At 44.1% G+C, this 16,288-nt stretch overlaps 1 protein-coding gene across 1 annotated transcript in view; it reads left to right on the forward strand.

The window, feature by feature from the left end:
• LARGE (like-glycosyltransferase) overlaps positions 1–3,625 on the forward strand; it is a 26,922-nt gene extending 23,297 nt beyond the window's left edge. Inside the window, exon 4 of the mRNA XM_015427573.1 lies at positions 1,953–3,625. Coding sequence (XP_015283059.1) covers positions 1,953–2,084 — 132 coding nt within the window. The 3' untranslated portion in view covers positions 2,085–3,625. The remainder of the gene's footprint in view (positions 1–1,952) is intronic.
• The last annotated feature ends 12,663 nt before the right edge of the window (positions 3,626–16,288 follow it).

Consider the following 16,288-nt stretch of genomic DNA (forward strand, 5'->3'; position numbering starts at 1 on the left):
GGGGGAGACGGGGGGAACTGGGGAGTGGGGGGGAGCTTCCCTCCTGCTGCTGCTTCCTCCTGACTCTGGACATGCGCTCCCTCGAAGCTGCCGCCGTTGCCTGGAGACGGGAATAACAAACTGCAGCCGAGAGAACACAACGCTGCTGGGGGGAAAGGCTGCTTCGCTCAGGCGTGGAGCCGTCTTGGGGGTGGTGAGTGTTAACGCGGGGAGGGGCAGAGCTCGTAGTGGGAAAGGCCAGAAGAGGGAAGCACTTCCCGGCGGGCAGGCGGACCGGCTCTGCAGAAGCAGCGGGTGAACTCCAGAGACAGAGGCCCCTCAAGCTCCCTGAGGCCAGCGCGACAACCGTTCTCCTTCCGCCCCTCCCTTCCCGAAGCTAGGCTTAGTTTGCCACCAAGGTTTCTCCCCCCTCCCCCCCCTCAGCTGTGGCGGTGGCGAGGCCTCGGCGGGCAGCCAAGCTTTCTGTCCCCCTCACCTCCCCCAGCAGTGGCATCGAGGCCGGAGCTCCCCTCGGCAAACTATCTCCTTCGCCCCATGGACGGCGGTGGTGGCACCCAGGGATTTGTGGCTTACAGCCGCAAGCCGGCCAAGCCTTCCCCCCCACACCCTCCCCTTTTTTGCTGACGGCGGAAGCGAAGCCATTCCAAGAGATTTCCCGGCGCATGCGCAGGGAGTGCTCTTTTCGTTTTGGGGGGATTTTAATATCCCCCCGGTAGTTTTTTTAAGTTTTCAGATTTTTGTGCACACCTGGAGACTACCCCAAGTGTGCACAAAAATCTCCCTCCCCCCCAGGTGCCCTCGATGCGCGGATTTAGGTATCCGCACGCACGGGGGCACCGCTATTAGATATATAGATTTTTAAAACTTTTGGTTTTAGCAAATGTTAACTGTCCTCTTACAAAGAAAGAGTATCCTCCATTATTGGAACATCTTTATTGTCAGAATCCAGTGTCCCTGCATTGTGGATCATGTAAAATTTATCCTAGATTTGTTTTGGATGATCACCTGGTAATTTGCACCATGTATTTCATTGATGTATCTCTGGAAGTTTCTCACTGGTCATGAGTTCAGGAAGTCTAGGAAAACAGAACTGAAAATCTCCCATGTGAGACAAATCATGCCTTGCTATGGGAGGAGAGTTTTGCAGATAAGAACAAAGACAGCCATCCTAAATATTCCAAGAGTTTTCTTGGCCTTGAAATAGGGTCCTAATTTGCAGTGTAGCCTGAGTCTTCTAGAAATCAGATAGTTCTGGGGGGGAAATGTTTTTAAAGGTGCTTCACTAGAAGTGCCCCCAAGGGGCTGTATTTTCTCCATAAGATATATAAGTAAATGGAAAGAAGCAACTGTTCCTGGAAAAGATGGAGTTAATGAGGTGTAGCAGCAACACTGCTGAGTAAACAGGAGGGTTTTCGTACTTAAAGCCCACAATCCCTCAAACAGAAGGAGAAATCAATCTTCATAAAGGCTGCACATGGCATGAATTAACCAGTGTTTGTTTCTGTGAGATGAGTTAGATTCTCTTATTAAGGCAAGTTTCTCAAACTTTTTTTTTTGCAACTTCTTTAACAACCCGATCCACAACCACACCATGTCATATCATATGCTGGCATCCTTCAGTCACAGCGAGCTGGAGCCATATCTAGATTGGGAGACAATAGCAGTCCAGCTGCCATACAACAATCAGCGATGCTGCTGTGTTTGTTGGGAGCAATCATGGAAACCTTTTCTAATGTGTTGTCTGTCGGCCCACAGATACTTGCTTGAGTTCTCTATGCTGGTGAAGAGGAAGGCAGTGACACTACAGCAGGGAAGTGCATGTGCCTTTAAAGTTATTTCTTTGTAGCAATGGCAAGAACAAGATGTCTCTGTGTGCACACACAAGTGAAACAGAGGGTTACTTAACAGCCTTTAGCAGTGTCTTTCATTTTCAATGTATCTTCCTTCCTCAGGAGTATGAATTCACGGTGCTGCCCAACGCCTACATGATTCACATGCCGCATGCTCCTAGCTTCGACATTACCAAATTCCGCTCCAACAAGCAATACCGTATCTGTCTCAAGACCCTCAAGGAGGAGTTTTAGCAGGATATGTCACGCCGCTACGGTTTTGCAGCACTGAAATATCTCACGGCAGAGAACAATAGCTAGCACCACTGGGACTGTTACAAAAAATAAATAAATCCAAGACTGAAAGAAGGAGCCATTTAAAGTGTGCGGCACAGTTCTTTGGCCTGGAACTGAGAGACACCTTTGTTTTGTTTTTGTTTGTTTTTAAGCCAGTTCTAACAGTAGGAATTTGGAACAAGATGTCTCCAGACTGTGCCCCCAAGCCACCGCCCGTCATCTACTCCCAGGCCTTTGGTTTTATTGCCCACAGAGTGTGAGTAAATGGTGTGTGGGGGGGGAGCAGTGTCCACATCCATTGATAGCTCACAGGGTGGTAGACATTACCTGGGGAGGGGAGTGAATATTTGTCCTTAAAAATTGCACAGCAAAAATGGATCTTCTGAAGTATGGGCTTTCATGTCGTTACTTAATAATTCTACATTTTGTTTAATCTTTAAAAGAAGATCTTCAGACTGTGAATTTTTTTTTAAAGCCCCATACTTTTGTTGACCACCTACAGAGGAGCATTCTAGAGTAGGATGAACCAGATTTTTGCTGTCAAATGAAGAGAGAGGTACATTTAACATACAGACTGTTGTGGCATAGTATATAAAGAAAATACTCAGTGTTACCGGTGCAGGCATTTCTGTGGCATCACTTGCTTGTTTCTCTTTACTGCCACAATAAGACGCACCTTTCCTCTGGCTCCCCACTGCTCCCATTTCCTTTGGCCATGTCCCACCTTTTCAGCCCAGATGGCAACCTTTGGCACTTCATGTTCATCCCCAGCTCTTGTAATTCACCCAAGAAATTTTTTGTTTTTACTGTGCACTGGAAGCACCTGTCAGTTTAAGCTCTGCTTTTGCCTGAGAGATTCATTCAGGTGTCTCCAGTGCAATAAATGGCCAAGTTGGAGTTGTTGTCTTTTTTTAAGTCAATGTTCAGTATTTGCCATACAGAGGTCATTTTTTTTTCTATCGGGGGGGGGAATCACAGTCTATTGGCCGTTCCACCGCACACCCACCTGTGAAGGCCTCTGTGCCTTTGGCTGTTACGTGGACATCTGCAGCAACCGTGGGACTGAAACACAACCACTAGGCCTCAGTAGCAACAAGGTGCTACTACAGACTCTTAAGAACTACTTCAATAAAGGACTTTATTTAAAAAAGGAACAAAACTAAAAAAGGAATTAACTCCCCATTTGAGTTGGGGGGAGAGAGAATGTTTTGGGGAGTTGTGGTCATGTTTGCTTGAATGCGAGCTGGTTCGGTTCACAGGCGGAGCATAGGCATGGAGAAGAACAGACAAAAAAAATACACAGATCCGGACACTGGACATTTTATTATTTTCTTTATTTCTTCAGTATTAATGTTGTGTTTACATGGATGGAGGAGATGAGGTTTAATGCACTACCCTGATTTGGGGCTACTTGTATTTGGTTGCAAATGTTATTGAGAGAGCAGGATTTGAATAAACAAGAAACATGTCTCTCTTCCTTCCCCCTAACCACTAAGAGTCTTGCTGCTGCTTACATTCTGTATAAATCACTGTATTTTCCGGTCTTGTTCCTCTACCAGCCACTGGCTGTCCCATATTGCCCCTTATGCTTTAAGCAGTACTTCTTGCCTAGGAGTAGTGGATAGTGATGATATTCTGAAACGTATGAACTAGAAGCTGGTTTGTGAAGACTGTATTTAGGAAAGTGAACCTGCATTCCCAAACAAGTCCGAGAGCCTGGGTGAATCTTCTGTTAAATGCACACCTGTTACATTTCGGCTTTGCTTCTCTTCCCTGCAGAGAGATCCATGAAGCCCAAGGGACCTTCTGGTGTCGACATACTTTAACTTCTAGTGAAAAGCCTACATCCGTCACCAATAAGTGGCAGATAAATCGTTCGCACATATATCAAAGAATTGGTTTTGGAATGAGGTATATGGTCCCATTCAGAACATGGCTTTACATAATTTGTGTGGAAAAGTGAGACATTGGTGAGAAACTGAGCAAAAACTAAATCTGTCTCAGTCTGACCACCTTGTGCAGGCAGCTGTCCACAACAAAATATGATTGAGGATTAGAATCTTTAATTATATAAGCAAGGCCTGAATTAATAACCATTTATTTGATGACATGTTTCAGTGAATTGGGGAGATTAACACTATAGGACTGCTCAAGTGGGAAAATCTTTAGCCTGCTGGAATAAGAAGATTTTGCTTCAAAAATGCCTTTTCTCAAATAAAAGAACATGAAGATCAAATGAAGACACCACTCTGTATACCATATCAGTATCCTGTGACAAGGGGGTCCAGCCTGCTGGCACTATTGGGAACAAGCCTCCACCCATCTCTTTATGCTGTTAGTATTAGCAAGGTGATTTGCTTAACGTCATAGTTGAAGAACATTGACTGAGAAACAAGAAGCAGAATACAGTCCAGTTCTCCATTGTCAAACTATTGATTAAACTCACAAATAAAAAAGCGCAAGAAGAAAAAGAGTTGGATTTATACCCCACCCTTCACCCAGAGTCTCAGAGCAGCTTACAATCACCTTCCCTTCCTGTGAGGTAGATGGGGCTGAGGTAGCTCTGAGAGAACTGTGACTGACCCAAGGTCACCCAGCTGGCTGCAGTGGAGGAGTGGGGAATCAAACCCGGTTCTCCAGATTAGAGGCCACTGCTCTTAACCACTACACCAAACTGGGTCTCTTAAATGAAGAGCATCGCATAATTCACAGATGATGCTCGTTTCAGAGGGTAGCCATATTGGTCTGCAGTAGAACAACTAGATTCAAGTCCAGTAACACTTTGGAGACCAGTACAAAGTTTGTGTCCAACGGCACCTTTAAGACCAACAAAGTTGTATTCACGGTATAAGCTTTCATGTGCAAGCACACTTCCTCAGATACATGAAAGCTTATACTGTGAATACAACTTTGTTGGTCTTAAAGGTGCCAATGGACACAAACTTTGTACTGCTCCTTCAGACCAACATGGTTACCCCACCAGAATCTACCTTGGAGACCAGTAGGGTTTTTTAGGTATAAGCTTTCGAGAGTCAAAGCAGGGAGCTTTGACTCTTGAAAGCTTATACCCTCAAAATCTTATTGGTCTTTAGGATGCAACTGGAACCAAATCTTGCTGTTCACAGACGATGAAAGACGGGTTTCTGCCTTTTAAAGAAAACTGCCATTTATCATAAATATAGCATTGAATATAAATTATATAAAGAGTAGTTGTGTTTTAAAAGTTTACATTTTCAACTTCATTGTTCTGATTGGCCTGACTCTGAATTGGCTTGGTATTTGCAGGTGGTCAGAAAAAAACTTGTTTCCTGACCATGCATGATGCTGCTGCTGGGCGCGTGCATCTTATCATATTGCCCCTGGGTATTGTACTTTCCAGGACCACGCATCATGGAGAACGACTCGGAAGTTTATCCACTACCACCTATGCCAAACTAAACAGATCTTGGAGCAATACTAGGACCAGCTAGAAAACAACCCAGTTAAACATTTGCAAGAGAACTGATCCAACAAAAAGCTTGGTTGGATGGCTTGATCACATGATTCATCACAATGAAGAATTTAATTGAGATAAATTATTGGTATTAAAGAAATTCTATGTACAGGGCTACAAAGTTACACAATCAGCCTGGCTGCTGACTAGGTATGAGCAGAATTTGATTTAACATTCTAAGCTGAAGAAGAACTTCAGGGGGAGCAGCGTTCAATTTATAATACATCCAGCAGTACAAGCGGGATAGATTCATGCTCTGGCCTAGGTAATTATGAACTTCAGTGATCTCTCCATTCAGAACCCTTGAAAAAGCCTTTATTGAGGATTTGCATTGTGTAAATTGAAGGCATGAGGCACTTTCAAGTGTTGTTGATTTTAATGGGAAAGGGTGAAGCATATGCTTTGTTTTTCCACTGAAGACAACAGAACTTAAAAGTGCTTCACTTTGGCTGGGACGTGTCCATAGTCCATAGTTAGTTTAATATGTAAAAGCCAGCTAATAAACTGGTTAAACAAACATCAACGTAGTGTTTTGTCCTTTTTTCCCTTCTAGCATGCAGAGCAAGCTCCTCTAATGTACTGCATTTTTACCCTGCACTTCCTGGAGTGTGTGTGTGTGGGGGGGGGAGAATATACATGCCTCCCTCTCCCACTTTAATCTGACAGCAATTTTGGGGGATGAGTTAAGCTGAGAAAAAAATAATTCATGTGGTATGCTTCATGGCTGAAAGAGAATTAGAGCTCAAGTCTAGCCCATTTCTAGTCTGACATTCTGGTGGTTGCCACATGCAGACAGATCTGTATAGTATCCCCATTGCTGTGTTAGCACAGCAGCAATAGTACTTCCACGTGGCAGGTTTTCCCATAGTCTCTCTGCTCTCCCCCATCAGTGGCTATCCCCCCACCCCTGAGCCACTGGACTTTTCCACATTTTTTTAAAAATCAACATTTAAATATCTATATACCGTTATGAAAATATGTGTAACAGGTTCTCTGAGTACCCAGCTTTCATTTTTTTAGGCAAGTCTCTAGCCTTTTCCATTCTAAAGAATTTTTCTTATATCTGTCTCAGTAACAGAGAGGCCTAGAGACCTACTGAAAGCTGAAAATTCAGAGAATCTGTTAAATGATTCTTTTAAATGTATATTGGGGTCCTTTACATCCTTGATGTGGTGCCCATGGGTGCCATGGTACCTGCCAACTAGTGTTCCCTCTAAGCCGAGTCAGTGTGAGCTGGCTCACAGTTTTTTAGCCTCCGGCTCATACATTTTTGTCTTCGCTCAGGAAGGATGGCTCCAGAGCAAACTAATTGATGCAGCAGCCAAATCGCTCGCTCACAGCTTTAATGCCTGTCGCTCACCAAGTAAAATTTTTGCTCACAAGACTCCACAGCTTAGAGGGAACATTGCCGCCAACACCTTTTCTGGTGCCCGCCAAGTGCTTTTAGACAGTGGGCGGGGATAAGGTGGGGTTTTTCCGAGCAAGGCCACTGACTAGTCACAGGAGATTTGACTGGCTTTTTAAAATACTGCTTGAGCAACACTGTGTGCCTTGAAGGTATGCCATGGCAGCCATTTTGTGGCTGGCTACGCCTCCTGTGGCAGCTATTTTCTGGCTGTGCCCACCATGTTGTGTCAGAATTCCAATGGTGCTCACAGGCTCAAAAAGGTTGGGGACCCTTGCTGTATGTCAATAGAGAGAGACAATTGCTGATTTTTAAGTGCCCCCTGGTGGCAGGGGGAGAAAGTGGCCACCACAGGACAGTGTCAACTAAAATTGTTTCCATGTGAGCAGGAAAATCCAAATGTTGCCACCTACGTGACATCCCAGATTTTTTCAAAAACGTTGCTGCAAATTGAAAATGGGGGGAGGAAATCTAGGGAAACTTCAGGAGGTACACAAATGTGCCACAATGCTGTGGAAAAGCAAGGGGGGGAAAACCTTCCCATCAGCATTGAACCCAGGGCAAATAACTCATGTGGAAATGGCCTCCAGCTGCCACACCACATTGCCTCTTATGTTTTATCTTCTAACATGACTTAACTTCATCAGCCGCTTACTTGACTGACCAATGAGAGAGTTTATTTCTCTCCACCAGAAGAGTTTTATATTACTGCTTTGCCTGATAATAAATGCATTCAGCAGCGCTGGACCCCAGCTAACATGCTTCAGGCCATGTTGAAAATTGACTCTGCCAACTCTTAGCTAGTGTTTAATAAACCATGACAGTAATTTACTCTTCCACCCTTTGAATAATTAGTTTTCATATATATTCCTGCAAAGAAGCTAGTAAAATCGACTGCACAGCAGACGATTCTTTCTTACTACAGACAGCATCTGCTTCTCCTGGACAAAAAAGGTAGCCATTTGCCATTGTTGGCAATGAAGAATAAGAAGGGTTTTAAAAAAACAACTAATACAATGCAGTACAACAAGAAAAAATTGACCGATTTCACACAAAAAAAACAGGATCACGAAACCGCAGGGAAAATCGGGCGGCCGTGCGGCTTCGACTGGGAAATTGACCAACAGAAGCGGGGCAAAGGGAGGTGCGACCTCAGCACAGGTCTTGTGTGAAATCGGTTCTGTAAATAAAGGATACAAAACAACTGAAGTTAAATGTTTCTTGAGTGCCATTGATTTCAACAGAAAGCATTAATTAACACTTCCAATGTAGTCAAATGGACTTAGAAATGATAACAGTAATATTTTTAATGCCAAACAATCAATAATGCAGATAATGACAGACCCTGGCTGGTAAAAACAGATTGGGGAATGCACAAGAAGAAAAGGTCTGTGGCAGCAAGATAAAGGAATCTTTCTGTCTGCACCCGTATGGCACCTGGCCAGAGGAAGGAACTGCTGGTCTGCTCTCTACTGTGCTTCAGCTTTACCATTCTGGATGGCCAGAGGCCGGTACCGTGGCTCCCATGAAGGGTCAGATGACACAAGGGACCAGTAGGGTTCCACCTTACTCTATAAAGCTGCTGACCTTCACTTTTTTTTTTTCAATCTGAGCAACTGGTCATGATGGGCTTATACTGGTCCTCTCTACCAGTTTGCTTCTTTCTGGTTTCATAATTTTAGACTACAAATTCTGATCGAGGGACGATCAGTGTGCAAAGGCTTCTGAGAACAGGTGAGCCTTCAGCTTTGGCTGTATGGTACTGAAAATGACAAATATTAGTAAAGCTGACATGTCAGGCCCATAGTGCATATGTGACAGCCTAAAAACAGCCCCAATTCCAAACGTCTGGATGAAAAACAGTTACTTCCTATTAACAATGGTTAGTTATTCAATTAGTAACACTCCTTTAATTCAGCTATATATTGCTGAGGTTGCTGAAGAAAATTTGAGTCCTGTGGCAAAAACCTAGAGATTGCTGTTGCTGAACATTTGGCTGTTTGGGTTTTTCTACCAGTCTAAAAATATTATTGCCTTGACCTGGATGGTCCAGACTAGCCCAATCAGTATTTGGATGGGAGACCACCAAGGAAATCCAAGGTCACTATGCAGAGGCAGGCAATAGCAAACAACCTCTGAATGTCTCTTGCCTTGAAAATGCCGGGGGGTTGCCATAAGTCAGTTGTGAATTGGAGGCATATTCCATCACCAAAGGGGCAACTCAAGGGATTGGGAGCTGGGATGTTTAGGATGAAGGTTTTAATTACTCAGAACTTTTTAGTTGCATTTCTGGTTGGTCAATGTGTTCATTTTTAGGGAGAGAATGGAAACATCAAGAGATCTCAAATGGCCAGTTCACACGCTGGGGGTGGGGCCATGCCATTTGAGGGGGAAACTCTTTGTTTTCCCCTCAAATGGCATGGCCCCGCCCCCAGCGTGCGACGTCACTTCCGGGTGACGCACACGTGGGGGTGGGGTTTTCCTTGGGCCACGATTCCGCGGGAGCGGAAATCGGGGCTCAAAAGCGGGGGGAATTCTGCCCCCCAGGGGCATTTGGCAGCCCTAGCTGCCTTCAGCAGAACCGATGTGACAGGTCTGTCTGCCTCAACAGAATCATCCCAAAAGAGCCTCTCCTTCTCATCTCTCTTTCCCCACCCCTTCTGGGGGTGGGGTCCAAAGAAGCCATTTCTGAAATCTCCAGGAAGAGATGCCGCTAAGCATTTTAAATGTCCAAATTCTCTTCCCTGCAAGATGTCACCTTCTAGACGGAGGTTGTGTATGTGACATGACCATCTCACTGTATTCAGCCAGGCCTGCCATTTGCATTTCTAAAGACTTGCTGGGTGAGCCCAGAGTGCATCCAGAGCCTATGTTCCACTACATAGCATTAAAATAGGCTGTGCACTGTATGGTGCCTCAGTATGAGCCAATGTGGGGTAGTGCTTAGAGTGACAGAGTAGAGGCTGGGTTTGAATCCCTACTCTGCCATGGACGTTTGCTGTATGACGAAGGGCCGGTCACTCTCTTTCAGCTTAACCTATTGTTGCTCTGAGGATAAAATGGAGGAGGGGAGAATTATGTTGTAAACTGCTTTGGGTCCACTTTTTTATTTATTTATTTATTTATTTACCCTTGGATTTATATCCTGCCCTACCCTGAAGGCTCAGTGTTGGGTACAGTGTTCCCTCTAAGCTGAGTTAGTGTGAGCCAGCTCACAGTTTTTTAGCCTCCGGCTCTCACACTTTTGTCTTAGCACAGGGAGGATCGCTCCAGAGCAAACTAATTTATGCAGCAGCCAAATTGCTCACTCACAACTTTCATGCCAGTAGCTCAAAAAGCAGAAATTTTGCTCACAAGACTCCACAGCTTAGAGGGAGCATTGGTTGGGTAGAAAAGCAGGGTGTAAATCAATAAATATTAATTTTCTTTCATTTCAGTACATTTTCCATAGAGATAAGATGTACCCACTGCTCCTCCATTTACAGGTGTTACTCTTCAGGCCAGTTCAGATAATTGGAACTGCAGAGCCTGTACCTGCTGAGTAATGATCCCTTGAAGCGATAGGAATGTCAACAGAGTCCCACCATTCGTTTAAAATAATGCGTAATGAAGAGCATACACCAGTGTTATTTTGTGTGGTCAGAATACAAGATGAGCCTGTTTTCCAGTTTGTTCCCTACTTCACAGAAGGGCAGCCTGTGCATAAGAAAGAAAACCTTTCTTGGGCCTGACTCAGGGAAGTGGATTTGGGGGGGGGGGCGGAAGAAGGGGAGAGGGGCAAGCACGGAATAGACTGAGACAGGGAGATTGGGTGAGTCTCATCTCAGCCCATGTGGGAGCTCAAGGGAGGGAGGTGGAGCCAGGGAAATTTGAGCCTAGGGAATGCATCCCCAACTGAGCTGAAATCATAGCATAGGGCTGGGGGCAGATGGAGATGTCTCACAGGGGGATATCGGTTGGATATTAAAAACTTTTCAACCATAAGGCAGTTCAGCTGTGGAATCAGTTACCCAGAGATGGTATGGGTTCTCCCTCTTTGGAGGTGTTTCTGTGGAGGTTGGATAATTATTTGTCATGGATGCTTTAGGTCATCCTGCATGGTGCAGGGGGTTAGACTGGATGGCTTTTAGGCCCCTTCCCACTTTTTAATTCTATGATTCTATGACTATCTTTAATTTTGTGTAATGATGGCAAAACAGAGAGGAGGAATTGGGGCATATCTCTGTTTTCATTGATGAAATGAAATAATTCTATGATTCTATGACTATCTTTAATTTTGTGTAATGATGGCAAAACAGAGAGGAGGAATTGGGGCATATCTCTGTTTTCATTGATGAAATGCTGTCTCATATGTGTTCACTCTTGTCCAACACATACAGTCAGTTCCCATAGGAATGAGTGATATTTAAGTGCCTACCTTTGGGAAGAATCTGAAAAAGAAGGGAAACAGACTCCCTAAAAGCAACAATATTGTCAACCCACTTCAAAAAAGGGTTCTCCTCTTCCCCCGCTATAATGATCAGCTTTCAAACTCATTACTTCAAATAAGTAATGACCTTTTAAAGCTTTCACAGTGTGAATGTTTATGACATTGGGAATCAATGGGATTTAAAGATGCTTAACTGTTGTAAATGCACTACAGAGCATTAAGTGATGGTTGAAGTGAATGGAGAAGCTACCATTTGCACATAGATGTATTAGCACATCAAAGGCCCCATTGTGAGCTGCAGCTATTTGATGGAACACCATAAGCTCTAGTGGCTGAAAATTCCTGTGCATTCTGAATATGTAATGTGAGCAGTGGTTACTTCTAGGGAGTCTAGACAAGTTGTCATGTGCTACAGCGTGGTCTGCTGTTTTCAATTTATCTCTTTTTTTGTGTATGCACAATCCCTTCCCCATCCCAAACATCAGCTAGCTGCCCTTTCAGCTGATTCTGAACTGCAAAGTCAGCTTTAGATTGAGACAGTTAGCAGGGCAATTTCTTTAGTCGGGAGAACAGTTCAAAAAACAAAATCTAGTCTAGAATCACAGGTTACATCCTAACTCTCTTCTTCTTCTTCTTCTTCTTCTTCTTCTTCTTCTTCTTCTTCTTCTTCTTCTTCTTCTTCTTCTTCTTCTTCTTCTGTTATTGTGTTATTTCGAGCTATAGCAAACATTCACAACTGGATTTTCTGTTTGGACAGGGCAATCCAGTAGCAAATCCAGCAGCACAATATCCAACAAAAGTGTGGCTGCTGCCTTAGATCCCTAAGCATTTTACTAAATGCTTCATCAGGTGACCTTTCATAGGAACTTCTCTGGCTCCCACCTTGCAACAACTGGAATCTAGGGATCTAGGAGATCTAATAAAACTGCTCAACCCTGCACCTTGTTCCTCTTTTCTCCTACCTCCCGGTGTGGCCTTATCTTTTTTCTGCTGCCTTAGAGCCGGTCTGCAAACTGTACAGAATGTGGGGATAGAATTCTTGATTGTGCCAATTTGGAGTGCAAGCAGGTTTACCAGTAGTAAAGTGGAACTTTAAGGGGGGGAATTTAGCAGAACCGTGTTCCTGATATACTGGTTTACACATGCAGAGGGTTTCTTATGTGCAGAAACTGTTCAAAAATTTGACCCCTGATGCACCTAGGATCTTCACCTCATGGAGACCCCCATTTTGTCAGGGCTTGTTCCCCCATTTTGTACACATGTACACGTCAGCATAGGCCTAGGAGTTATAGATGGAGCATGTATTAAACTAATATCAGATGGCAGCGAGTCACACTAAGTTTGTAAAAGAATGCAGGGCAGCTCTTCCATCAATCATACAAAAGCCCACTCTAAGAGGTATTCAGTCGAGGCCCATTTACCCCAAGAACCCCGAAGCCTCCTTCCAGATAATTTGATCTAAACTAACAAGCCAGATATCCAAAACCATGCGCAGTGGGCTGATTCCAGCTAGTTCCTCCATCTCTTAACAGGGGGACAGGAAGGTTCCTGCCTTTTCTTAATCATGCCGAGTACACAGCCATGCTTCTAACTTCCAAACCTCCCCAAGGGAAATACTTTTAATGCAGAGAGGGAAAACTCACCTTCACAATGCAAACAAAGCATTTCTTTTTGAACTCACTCATCTCTGAAAAGATTGGATTTTTACCACTCTCGCATTCCAATGCCAACACCCCTATCCCTCCTCACTCTTGGCAAAAGGTTGTAAAAAGTGACCCCTCTGTATCTATTTTTCTTTTCTTGGATTCATTCAGTTACCCGACTTCAAGGTTTGCCACTTTGCCTCTTCACTCCATGAATCCTGTGGCATGGGGGCATGCTGGGAGGTGCCCAAAGCTGCAGGGACACCAGGTGGGAAGTGTGGCGGGCAGTGGCAGCCCCATGACATAGGTCTGGCCAGAAGGTCACCGCCTAGGCCAAGGCTGGTTATTAGGAGCTGGAACCACCTGGTTGAGAGAGGGCATTCCCCTGGGATGGAGGAGACACAGAGGATGGTGTGGGACAGGTCCCCTTTCCACAGCTCCCAGGTGTCCAGCAGTTGTTAAGGTCAGTCATGGTGAGGAGCTGGAGGGAAGACTCTAGATGCTCAGGAGGGGAAGGAACAGGCAGTCTTAGAAGGTGCACGGAGAGGTGAGGGAACCTAAGCAGCCAGGCTCCAGGGACTGAATGAACTACCCTGTGCAGGGTTACGTCCGTGAGCTGTACTGTAAACAAATGTTCTTTCTTCATTACCTGACCTTCTTGCCAATTATTGCCTGTGAGTATGAAAGGTCACCCTCTGCCCAGCTTGCTAAAACCCTCAGCCTTGGTGGGCACCATGCTGCAGATAAGGCCCTAGCAAGACCCAGCGGCTACAGACCCACTTTGCTGCACTTTCTTCCCCCACCTGGTCAGTTTCAAGCTCCCAAAGCTGATGTGTCACTGTCAAGGAACCCTTCCTCCTCCTCCTCTTCCTCTTCCTACTCCTCTCTGACACCAGACTTGTATGTCTTGTTTTCCCCTTTCAGTTTTTTTCCTATAGGCAGGTAGTTTATTAGGGAAAGTCTTGGGGTTGTCTTATTAATGCATTTTTCCTTTCTGTAAATCTTCATTTATTTATTTATTATCAAATTTATACCCTGCCCTCCCCACAAAGCGGGCTCAGGGTGGCTTCCATAAAAGCATAAATACATTTGACTCTGAAAATCTCTTAATTTAGTTTGTTTTCTGTCAACTACATAAAAATCTCTTGTGCTTAAGAAAGGTTATTCCCCCTCATTCTTCCGAGGGTTGGTCTGAATCTGGACCTTGGTATACATGGGGTTAAGATCCCAATTATATTTTAAAATACCACAAAATATACATTTTTGCTCTGTGCTAGCAAGGGGATGCCTTCGCAAGTTGTAGTGCCTTCACGTGTATGCCAATTTGGGTAACACCCTCCACCTTAGATCTGAATTACAATTCTGCATGTCGTCCTCATTCTTTGTAATGCACAGAAAGACCTGTAGCCAGGCCAAGAACAGCAGAAAGCATAGGTTCTCATCCCAAGCAAGGAAGAAACAGGGGCACTATCAGTGACTCCTTCCTCAAATATGAGAAGGGAACTTTGTTTTTAATGGCTAGAATATTCCTCCAGAAGAGATACTTGTTCCCTCTGCATGGTTTGGTCCATTCCCAGATTCAGTTAAGGAAGAACCCTAATTATAATGTGATCCTGTGCAAAGTGACCTCAGTCTAAACCTATTCATCCCATTGGTCTTAGACTGGAGTAACCATATAGGATTGTACCGTTGATCACCTAACCATTGTGGCTCAGATACTCAGGTAAAAATCCCAGCATGCTTTTGGATGAGAGGAAGAAGCAAACAAACATCAGGAAGTCCTTTCCAAATTGTAACAAGTGAGTTGGGTAGGAAATCATTGGTGAAAAAAGACTCCTGAGCTTATTCAACATGAAAAGCTCTTTGCCTTAAATATAAACCTGTGAAACAAAACAAAGTCTTTGCCTTGCAGTGTAAAATGTTGATGCTCTAGCAACATACACGCGACAATCACTGTAAATAGACTTTCAGTATTACCTTCAGAGCAGCTCTTTTCAGACTCACTACAGGCAAAACAGGACATATTCTAGTGGAAACAAACCATTGGCCATGATCACTGGTAGAGTATGGGGGGGACTGTTACAAAGAAGATCTGAAAGAAAGACTGAGACCATGTGATTACTTCTAGTCTGGTTCTGGATAGAAGAAAGGGTATTTCTTATACATCCACCAAAGGACAGGACAGAAATTACCGATGCAATGCTAAGCAAAATTACATACTTCAAAATCCATTGAAGTCCCTGGGCACAGAAGGGTGTAACTCTGTTTAGGATTGCATTGCACATCACCCCGTGAGAAAAGACAGGATGTGTAGGTAGCCTAAAGTCCAGAATAATAAGAGATTAAAGCATTCAGTGAAAAAGAGACATAAACAAAGGTCTTAAAAATAATAAAGAACAGCTACATGACTACAAAGAGTGTCCACATTCAGAGACAAGAAACCTCTGAGTACCAGTGCCAGGAGACAGCAACAGCCTTGACCACTGTGTCCTGTTGGTTGGCCCTCCAGAGCAACTGGTTGGCCACTGCGTGAAACAGGCTGCTGGACTAGATGGACCACCGGTCTGATACAGTGGGGTGGTTCTTACGTTCAGGTTAAAAGTACAGCTCCCTGCACATTTGTGTGGTCAAAGGTATTATATAGGAATGCAAATAACAGAAAACATGAATGTCACAAATTTTTGGAAAATTTAGTTTGTTTTGGTTTTTTAAAATTTAACTGCTATTTTTAGAAGACTAAGCTGAACTGCTGTGAGGGCAAAATTGCATACAGTGTGCAGTACAGGCTGTATAAGCACTAGGGCCATTAGGAGGCGCTGTGCAACAGGGACTGGGAGAATTGTGAGGGAAATAAGAGTTAGTTGTCCTTTTGCTTCAACAGAGTATCTGGGCTTGTTGTTAATTCCACCCAACTTAAAGTAGTGTTTGCAATGGAGTGCAGCAATTTCCTTCTGCTTCTTTTCTCGTTTAGGAAAAGGCTTCAGATGCTTCAAATAATCAGCCATAGCTAACAACAAAAACAACAGATGTACGAAATGTGACTGATAAAAGATCATTAGTCATTAGCGTGTCACTGTCAGACATTTGAGATCTTCTAGGACCTATGAGAGTGATCTTGGAGAGAAAGAATAGTCAAAACAAGTTTATTGTAGAGGTCATTATGGAAATCTACACAAAAGCCTTTGTGACACC

This window comes from Gekko japonicus, unplaced genomic scaffold (genome assembly GCF_001447785.1).
Source record: "Gekko japonicus isolate JY-2015 unplaced genomic scaffold, Gekko_japonicus_V1.1 scaffold28, whole genome shotgun sequence".
NCBI classification, from domain to species: Eukaryota; Metazoa; Chordata; class Lepidosauria; order Squamata; family Gekkonidae; genus Gekko; species Gekko japonicus.